At 58.7% G+C, this 10,229-nt stretch overlaps 1 protein-coding gene across 1 annotated transcript; it reads left to right on the top strand.

Moving 5' to 3' along the window:
• The first annotated feature begins 345 nt into the window (after positions 1-345).
• LOC144988621 (uncharacterized) lies at positions 346-4,223 on the top strand. The gene is made up of 2 exons (XM_078939184.1): positions 346-3,272; positions 3,370-4,223. The coding sequence occupies exons 1-2, from the start codon at positions 2,087-2,089 to the stop codon at positions 4,146-4,148; spliced, it is 1,965 nt and encodes a 654-aa protein (XP_078795310.1). The 5' UTR covers positions 346-2,086; the 3' UTR covers positions 4,149-4,223.
• Positions 4,224-10,229: the final 6,006 nt, after the last annotated feature.

Raw genomic sequence — 10,229 nt, 5'->3', positions numbered from 1 at the left:
TCTCGTTGCTTTGAAGTGTTTTGCCACCGAACACAGCTTGCGCTTCATCTCTGGGAAAATACACTACACATTTTCTTTGTCAAAAAAAAAAAAACAAAAAATGTGTTCACACGTTCACGGCAGTGCACCCTGTGCTTTATTCCTGCCGATCTCCGGAGTGGGAAAGAGAGAGGTTTGTAAGCTTGGCTTCTGCAAGCGTGAATTGACAAAACAAAAAAAACAAAACAAAAAAAAACATCTGCGTGCACAAGCAGTTGCGCTGATCAGAAGTAATTTTATGGTCACCAACACCACTCTGCTCTCTTTTCTCCCCCCACCTTCATAGAGCATGGGCTTCCACTGCTCCTCCCAAGTCTCCACCTTCATCTTTTACTCCCTGCCTCTCCTTTTTTCCTATTGGTCCCAAACATTCTCCACCTTCCCCTGAGCACTGCTCCTCCCAAGTCTCCACCTTCATGTCTTACTCCCTGCCTCTCCTGTTTTCCTATTGCTCCCAAACATTATCTACCTTCCCCTGAGCCTACCAGTTTTCTTTTCTGAGCCCAGAACTTTTTGTGTTTCGAATGTCTGGGCTGCTCCGATTAACAGCGGATTGATGCCACCGTGGATGCTTGGCGTGCGAGATGCCGGTCTGACTTTTTGAGCTTCGCGGGAAGGTCGAGGAGGGAGGACAGTGACTGCGAGCATCGGTCGTATTCTATGAACTGCACTCGGCCGTTTTTAAGCCTGGTCGGAGGAGGCGAGTGGCTGTCGGACGGACGCTGTTCACATCGGTCAGACGCTGTAAACATCGGCCTGACTCTGACGGATCTCGTCCAACCCAGAGACGTCTTGCTGCGAGCGGAGTTCTTGCACTCTGGGGGAAGGTCAGACTCACTGATAGTGATGAGTTTTGTTTTGGCATGAAAGTGAGGAAGGTGAGAGTTTCTTCTGTTGCAGAGATTTCGAGACTGTCGAGGAGGGGCTATATAAGTGCTGCCAAGTTTGCTCACAGAGGACTGAGCTCACACCCCAGCGTTCGTTCGTACAGGAACACTAGAGATTCGCCCCTCGGCATCTGGGTGGAACTCGGCTCTCTGTTCTAACGAAGCCCGCGGTGCAATGAGGGTGATTTCGGCTGGATACGAGAACGAAAAGATGCAGAGGAAGGCCAGGCCCGAACAAAGAAGGATCGGCGGGGGCCAACGCAGATACACTACGCCTTCTCCCCTGCGCAACCTGCAGCAAAGGAGAAGGCAAGAAACGGAGAAGAGAAGGAGAGAAAGAAAGCGCTTCGACTGGACGCCCGAGTGGGCCGAGGGCGAGATCTCCCGCCGCGACCAGAGGGATGGAGTCCGCGATCGTTACCGAGGAAGCGGACGCGAGCGGGCCCTCGGATGCGTCCGTCTCGACCGCGAGCCTCCCCTCTACCCGACACTCAAGAGGCAGGTTGGAAAGGAGCTCGACCCTGAATTTGCACCTCGTCGCAGAAGGACAAACCCTGCGGGCGGTTGCGTGCGAAAAGGAGACGGCAAATATCACCGGAGCGAGAGGATCAAGCGCAAGCGGGACCCGAGCCTCAGCCCTCGCAGGACTAAATCCGAGATTCGGCTCGTGAAAAGGAGGACCGAGCCAGAGGGGCCCACTGGTGAAGAACCGTCGCACTTTGGCGTGGATGTCGGTGAAGCTCACGACGGCAGGCGAAAGGCAGTTCGCTGGGCTGTGCCTCACGCCGGTTGCAATTTTGACCGCGCGAACCCCCAATCGTCGTCCTCGCGGAGAGGCCGTCGCACGGAGCGAGACACCGCGACCAGGCCCTGGAGACTAGGGTGTTGTTCGACAAAGGAAGACAGCTCCAGCGAAGGCGAGTACAGCGAGGGCGAAGAAGAGAAGGGCGAAATTCGCACGGCCGAGTACGAGGCCAAAGAGCGCGCGTGCAGTCCATCTGATGTCAGCGCCTCCTCCTCGGACGAAGACGACAAGAGTCGGGGGCGCGTAGAAAACGAGGCGGCCTCTCCGGAGGAAACCGAAGACGAGGCGGAAGAGGCTCGCGGCGAGCCTCTGTGTCCTGGTGCTGAAAGCGCGGGGTGTCGCGAGGCCCTCGCGGATGGAGGGCGACAGCCGGTACCGGGAGGCGCAATCTGCGTTGGACTCGAAGCCCTGCGGAAAGCAAACCACGTCGAGCCCACTCCGGCGCCTCCGCCTAGCCCAGTGGACGCCACGGAGCAAGACCGAGGCGCGGAGAGCGAACGCTCGCTCCGCCCGGGGGAGATCGACGTCCCGGAGTCCGAGGAAGGCGTCGAGGTCGCGAAGCGAATGGACGAAGAGCTGCACACTGCCATCTGGAGCATCAGCGGCCAGCCGTGGGTATCCCCGTCGATCCTGGGAGGCATGGTTTGAAGGTGATATTCACAAGTTGTCTTTTGTGTCACTGTGGGTGCGTTACAGAAACCCCTCCAGATATTATTTGACTTCGACTGAGGACGAGGAGTACGGTACGCTGGAGGAAGAAGCCAGCGCCATGCTGTGCGAGAGCGTCATCACGAAAGCGTACGACGACATCAACTTGATCACGTACCCCGATTGCATCGAGCCGCGCGCGGCGGAACCCCCAAACGGTTACCAAGTTCCTCCTCGGGTCGCTTCGACTTGCGCGGAGACGATTGAGCTTCCAGGCTCTCTACTTCCGCCACCCGAGACAGGTGACGAAGATCTCGACCATGGAGGGGACGGACGCCCGAGCTCGCAGCCTGACGTCGAGCCGCCGAAAGACGAGCCCGGCGCAGCGCTGCAGAGTGAGTCTCCAGGGCTCTGTCTCTCCGTGGAGTCCAACCGACGCGAGCCCAGGACGCCCGCAGAAGAGGAGCTTGCGTGCTGGAGCGCAGAGGGCAGCGCGGGGCCGCGCCCTTGGGACGGCATCCCCGGCGTCTCCCTATCCACGCTCGAAGATCTCATCACTTGCCCATCATGCAGACGGGTTTTCAACCGTGCGCCGGTGTGCTGCGGGTATCTCCTGCAACTCAATCGACCCGTGCAGTGCCTCTGCGGATGCGTCCTGTGCACGCTGTGCATCAGAGCGCAGGGAGGCTGCCGAAAGCACTGGGTCGTCTCCGAGAACGGAATGGTGAACGCCACGGCAAACGCGCTGGCTGACATGCCGGAGATGGAGGCTGTAGGAGCTTGGGAACTGGAGCGAGAAGGTAGCGACCGCTTCATGACGAGGATCGAAAAAGAGGAATGCGTTGAAAGGATGTTGGCCGAAGGGTCGCCAAGTGACGAGGAACTTCAGCGAGGTAAGAGGCACACCCTCTAGCACCTCGACCTTGCACAGCTTCAAGAGTCTGACTTTCCTCTCTCTGATTTCTCTCTCTCTTTTTTTTTTTTACGCAGCGTTCCAGACCCTGATAAAGAATCCAGCAAACGACATGTCTTTCACCTACTGGGAAAATAAGCTCTTGCCTGAGTATGATGCCTACAGATACGTTTGCATGCCTCACATCCCGGGGTTTTGGGACCGCGTGCTAGTGGGGAAATGGTGCCCCGAGAGCACCCAGGCGGCCATCGGGCCCGACGTGCACCTGCCGCGGCTGTTCGACGTGGACATGGGCACGCATTACTTTCACTGGTGCTGTTTCGTGTTCAAGGAACAGATCGTCTTGGCAGCGTGGTGCACCACCAGAGTGTGCCAGGGTGGGAGCATGAGAGTCCTCCCACTGATCGACAGTTCTTTGAGGGAGACGGTGTCCGAGGTCAAGTTCAAGAGGATGATTTTCCTCCTGCGCACGTGGCTCACCGTGCAGTACCGCTCAAGGGAAGGCGGCGGGCGCGTTGAAAGGGACATCCACGTGGTCTTGGACTGCAAGCCGCTCGATGGACCCACCATCGTTCAAGCCATCGCTGAGCTTGCCGCCCGAAGCGGAATGGAGAAAGCGGATCCCAGCTACGTACACAAAAGGGTACGACCCTTCGCCTTGGACGCAGATGTGTTTTCGGCTAAAAACGCAGCTGCGGCCGCTCTGTTCGACTACAGGCCGCTGTCTTGCTGCCAATCCCAGACGCTTTACATGAACGTGGCAGAGGAGTTCAGCGACTGCCACCGTAACTCGGAGACTGGAAATACGCTGACCCGACCCATTTGCTACGAAGGTGACAAAAATGTCTACGTATGAACATTTTTGCTCACAATGTTCACATTATTTCATCATCATTTTTTTATATTATATTTTTTTTTTGAAAAAAACAGGTGTGTGTGGAACATGATTGCATAGGAATTGTCATCGAAGTGTTTTGCTTTTACTCTTTTACAATTTGTTTTCTTTACCACAGTTATCTCAGAGGTTTCTTTCGACAAGCAGATGTTATTCCTTGTGACTGCCATTGAAACAGCGAAGGCTTGCGTAGTTGTCTTTCTACCTCGTGCATTTCTTTTTCATAGCATGCAATCCAATCACATGAACTGTACCCTCAGCATGCAATCCAATCACATGAACTGTACCCTCTTGAAATGTAAGACTTATTTTCCTTTTGTACTTTGAATAAAATCATATTGCTGTTGATTGAAGTACGCCTACTGTAGTCTCACATCTTCTCTCTACATTTCTTGGCAAACAGAATATGGAAACAAGCCAAGCAGTTGTGTTTTCAGAAATTATTTTATTCAGAATTTGTTACAAGATCAACACACACAGACAGTCAAACACTGTTGCATTTGAAAACAAAACAAAAAAGGCAGCACAGCAAAAGAGACACACTTTATACAAAGGGCAGGTACACTAAGAAAGAAAAGAAAAGAAAAGCCCTGAAACCCCAACAACCCAGACCTTCCGGTAGGAATTTATATGCGTTCCCCATCAGAGAACCGTAGCGGGACTACCCAGTTTAAGGGCGGTCACACGAGCCAGTGAGGGTGCCTCTGAGTAAGATGGCCGTCTTCGTAAGCCCCGCTGGCATCTTCCACCGTCATTTTAGACACCGGTTCCCTCATGTCGTCGAGGTCCCTGTGGACGTTCAAGGCGAGCACCGTCCTGTTTATCTTGGCCGAAGCGTTGAGTTGAAGCCCCACGCTGTCTGACAGAGTGTCCACCGCGCCCACCAGCCTGACAGCATCGATCCGGCCCCTGAGCGCCATGAGCATGTAGCGGAGCTGGTCCCTCTGAGTCTCGGCCGAGCGCAGCTCGTTCACGTACTCGGCGGTCACGGCCCTGTCACATGACTCGGAGCCGATGATCCCCTTGATCATTTCTATGTTCGCGTCCAGGCCCGTGATGGACCTGGCCACTGTGTTGATGGCGGCGTCCACTTCGGCCTCCTCCCTCTTCCTAATCAAGGCGATGGCGCGCTCGCGGTCAACTGGGTGCATGTACAGGGTCACGAAGAAATTGACCCCGCACAAAAGCACCAATTCAGCAAAGGCCCAGAGTCCGCGGGCCACCTTGCGCGCTAAGCCGGGCCCCCTGACCCGAGGCATCCTTCCTCCCTGCTTTCTCTTCTCTCTCCTTTCTCCCGCGCGCTTCGCCCGTTTTACGTTCCGTTTCCTCCCTCACAAGAACAGCCTGCGACCATGGTTGGGGCTCTCGAATATCCTGCTGAATATGGGAGCTATCAACCGAGCGGTGGTCTGCATGGGGTTGCAAGCGAACAGGCCCGTGCCGCTGATTCTGGGCGCGAGCCTGTCGACGAGGGGCTCGCCGCCCGTCGCGGCGCAGGCGCTCATGAGCTTCCTGTCCGAGGTCTTCCCGATGCTGTAAGTACCGCAGAAAGCCACCCCGAGCGAGGGCTGCATGATGTCCGTGGCCCGCTTGTTCCCATTCGCTCTCTCCGTGGTGTCCTTGAAGAGGTCCCCCACGTGATCCAGCACGCTCTTTTCGAACTCCGCCGCGTGCAGGGCGTCGCAGAAGACGCTGTGGTTGCTGTCCTCTCCGCCGTCGCCTCTGCGTCTGCCTCGCGACCTGAGCGCCGAGCTGAAGGGCCTGAGCAGAGTGGGCATGCAGGTGTAGGCCTCCGAGCGCATGAGCGGATCCAAGGGCACCTCGCCCGTGAGTCCCTGCAGGCTCTGGGACCGGCCGGTGGTGAAGATGTACGGCCTGCGGTAGCCGCAAGCGCTGTCGGACTCCGGGCAGAAGCCGTTGAAGGCGTCCGCGATCACCATGTCGTACGGCCCTCCGCGCCCCTCCAGGTGCACGTCTCCCCCTCGCACGTCTTTCATGTACAGGTTGGGGATGTAAAGCCCGGGCGACTCCAGGGTGTCCGGTATCACCACCGACTCGCAGTACTGGTTCACGGTGCACACCTGGTGAGTGTTGTTCGCCGTCGGGTTGCACAGCACCTGCGTGCCCAGCGCGTACAGAGCCGACTTTTGCTGCATCAGGGACACTCCGCAGCCCGTGAACCTCACTCCCCTGAACATCAGGTAGGACAAGCCGGAGTAGTAGACGGTGTCGTAGTGATCCCTGACCACGTCGTGAGTGAGCAGGGTGCTGTAGTGCATGCCGAGGAGCGCTTTGGCCAGGTCGTTTCCGATGCCGGAGATCTTCCTGAGTCTTATCGACCACATGTACGTGACCACAGAGTTCCTGTGGAATCCCAGGTCCGTGCAGGAGACGTGGCGAGAGGCCGTGGGCTCGAACTGCTCGCTGGCGTCTTCGGCGAAGGCCTCGGGCGCCACCCTGGAGAAGACGCATTCCCCGGTCAGACGGGCGACGGTCAATCCTAGGTTGCCGTCGATGCCCAGCTCGAGAGAGAGGTTCGGCTCCCCGTCCCTGTACCTCAGCGGGTCGCGCACCGCGTGGGCTTCGTTTTCGACGACGGGTTGCCGGCGATACACCCTCGCCCCCAGGCTCGGTAGGATGATCCAATACATCAGGTTGCAGTAGTCCATGTCGTCCAAGGTGAACCAGACGGGATATCCGCGTTCGTTGACCGTGGCCTGGGACCCATCTATGGCCGCGTAGCGCCGGTGGCTGAAGCAGCAGGGCATGGAGGCCACGACAGAGTTCGACCTGTCCCCCACCACGTTTCTAAACAGTGCCAGCACTCCGGTTATCAACCCCTCGAGCTGCACCAGGACCTCCTGTTCCTCCACGGTGAAATCAGGCGCATTGGCGCCGATCTCCTTGGCCCCGAGCGCCTTTCGCATGTACACGGCGCATATGGGGTCCGCCATCCAGGACCAGAACAGGCGGCCCCTCGTCCACCCATCCACTTCTAAGTCACGGATGGGCTGGTTCGCGAGAATCTTGCCTCTCATCTCCAGCATGCGCTGCGCACCACCGCGGTAATCCAGGGCTTTGCTGAGAAAGGTGAGGTTGAGGGTCACGGTCTTGGCGTGCTCGCTGTCTCCGAAGCGGGCGAGGAGCTCGCTTCCGATCTGCGCGATCTCGTTGGAGAGGCTGTTCATGGCGGAGGTGTTGAACAGGGCCACCCTGGGCCTGACGACCCAGCGCACGGGCTCGACGGCGGCCGATCCGTGAGAGGCGTCGTCCGGGGCTTCGGGCACAACCATGTTTCGAACGTCGAACTCCAGCAGCGACGCGGGGTTCTTGATCTTCTGGTACCAGTCATCGCTGTGCGCCAACTGCGCCATGCGTCCCACGGCGATCCCTCTGGGTCCGTTCCTCATGAAGGCGTTCAAGTCCCCCTGCAGCTTGTCCCTGCGCTCCCTGCCGAAGAGAGCTCGAGGACTGCCGAGGCGGTGCAGCTCCCTCAGCGTCACGCAGACCACGGCGCCGTCGTACTGGTGCAGGTACGAGACCGAGGGCGATCGCTGGGCCAGCTGCTTGTAGCCGACCTCTTCGGAGTCAGTGGCAGAGAGCACTTTGGACGGCGATATCTGGCCGAGCGCCGGAGCCGTGCAGCCCACCGTGAAGTACTCCCACTTGAAACCCTGGGTGTTGCTGAAAGCTTTGTGCTCCGTGGACGTCTCCCTCCCGCATCCGTGTTCCATCTGCACGCCGTCCACCAACGCGATGGGAATGCCGACCGAACGCCCGCCGCCGATCAGAATGTGGTTCACCGGCATCTCCGTGACCTGGTCCCTGAAGCTGGAGTCGTCCGCGAAAGCCAGGTCCCCGTCGCCCAGCTCGCGTTTGTTGACCAACTCCATGGTGAACTCGTGGAGCCCGTCGCCCCGCGACTTCTCGTCGGCGGCGGTGTAGACGCAGAACTCGGGCGCGAGCTTCACGTTTTCGCAAGCGATGCGCGTCCTGACGGCGCTGGAGTCTTGGGACACCACCCTGAAGAGGGTGTCTCCCATGACGAGGACCTCTGGCCTGTCGCTGCAGAGGACCCTGCGAGCGTTCTCCACCACGCACACAAAAGAATCCGGATGCGCGTTCACGGTGCCGCACATGAGCTCGGCCATCGTCAGCACAGAGTCCAGCTTCTCCGCTCTGGGGAGGGATGCGAGTTTCTGGCAGATCCTGTCCGTGAGCGTGGGCTGAGCCGCGCAGTACTCCAGGACCTCTATGGTCTTGGTGAGTTCCCACGAAGTCCTGGCCTGCTCCAGCTCCCTGCGTATCAGCTCCTCCGCCACGGAAGGCACCGTGATGCCGAGCAGAAATCCAAACTGCATGGTCACCACTTTGGACGTGTGCTGAAAGACCTGGCTGTACTCCCTGGTCCGAACCCCGTTTCCCACCGTGTCATAGGTACCTCGCTGGGCCTCTCGCTGATCCGTGATCTTGTAACGCCTCGTGAACCGCGTGCCCGTGGGCACGGACTTGTCCGGGATCAACATCTTGTACACGAAGCCCGCCAGCAAACGGCTCGTGTCCTTCTGCTGCTTGAAGAGAGACACTCCCATGTGGGCCTGCAGTATCATCACGACCGCGTCGGCCGACACCGAGGTGTTGGCCGCGGACGCCCTGATCACGTTCTCCGCCACGAGCTCGGAGAACGCCCCGGTCGAGTCGGCCAGAAACCCAGGCGCTTTGACCAGTCGTTTGGCAGCCTCCAGAGATCTCAGCGAGTAAACGCTGGGGTCAGTCTTGACCACGCTCATGGTGATTTATTTCTTTTTTCTTTCTTTTTCTTTTTTCCTTTTCACCCCCCCCCCTCTTCGGCGAAAGGGACCCTTGCGCTCACACGATCGCTCCGTTGCGTTCGCTTCCGATGCGCGAGGCTGGCGTTATCCTGTAAGGTCTGTCGATCTGGGTCCCGTGCGCGTAAGGTGGGAGCTTGCTCAAAGCCGCCAGCAGTTCCTCGCGGCACCTGCCCTCGTAAGTTAGTAAGCTTGGGTCATTTTGACCGTGGCGTTCCAAGAGCCTCTCCGCCACGGACACGTCCGAGGCGGAGTTGATAGCTTTCAGTTTCAACCTGGTCAGACCGATAGCTCTCTTGCGCGTCAGCGCGAAGTCCCTGAGGCGAGGTTCGGCTTCGTCCGCCTCGTCGCCTTCCTCGACGGCGTACTCGTCGCTGCTGTCTCCGAGGACCTCATAACGGTACCCGCTCGGGCCGCGCGCCGTCCGCCCGTTGCCGCAAAGGCAGCAGAGCGCCTTGAACAGTACGCAGAACATGGCCGACGAGAGGGGTCGAAGACGCGGCGGGAGCAGCTGAGTACGGGTGAGGAGCTGAGGAGCGGATTCTCATTAACCCCTCCCGGTTACCGTCCGAAAGTCGAGTCGAACAGAATTGTGACGATGAAGGCGGACGAAGAACCGTTCGACGTCCGGGAGGCGGCCTTGGCCGAGTGCGCCTTGGCGGACAGAGGGGACGCGAGGGTTCTAGAGGACTTCAGGAACGGCCGTTGCGCTCATCGTGCACGCAACCGTAATCGCCCCCGCGGAGAGGCGCGCTGGGACTGCTACGAGCAGTGCTACGACCTGTTGCCGCTACACAGGGACGTTGCGTCTTGGGCTTTTGTGAGCGAGGATCCGCAGCTGGCCGTGGTGATAGAGGAGATCGTGAACACTTTCAGCCCGGCCCTGTCAGTGGAGTTGCTGCTGTGCAACGTGCTGGGCAGCAACAGCGAGAGCGCCGCGTGCCTGGTCCGCTATCTCGTCGGGCACTACGTGGCCAACCGCCCCTGCTGCGGGCACATCAAAAGCACCCTGAGAAACATGATCCGCTGGACCGTGCTGGCGGGCTTCGTGCCTTGCCTTTTCCTGCCGTGGAAGAAAATCCGATCCCTCGGCCTCGGCCTGTCTGGTAAAGCTGCCGTGATCAACATGGTTTCGGGCTCCAGCGGGCCGGACGCGCGCCCCAGCAAGCGATGCAGGAAAGATGTCGAAGCGGCCCCGCCCCGTAGTGCCGGA

This window comes from Oryzias latipes, chromosome 21, assembly GCF_053564925.1.
Source record: "Oryzias latipes strain Hd-rR chromosome 21, Olatipes_Hd-rR_3.1".
Taxonomy (NCBI): domain Eukaryota; kingdom Metazoa; phylum Chordata; class Actinopteri; order Beloniformes; family Adrianichthyidae; genus Oryzias; species Oryzias latipes.
Note: the sequence above shows the minus strand (reverse complement) of the source record. Positions and strands in the feature narration are given on the sequence as shown.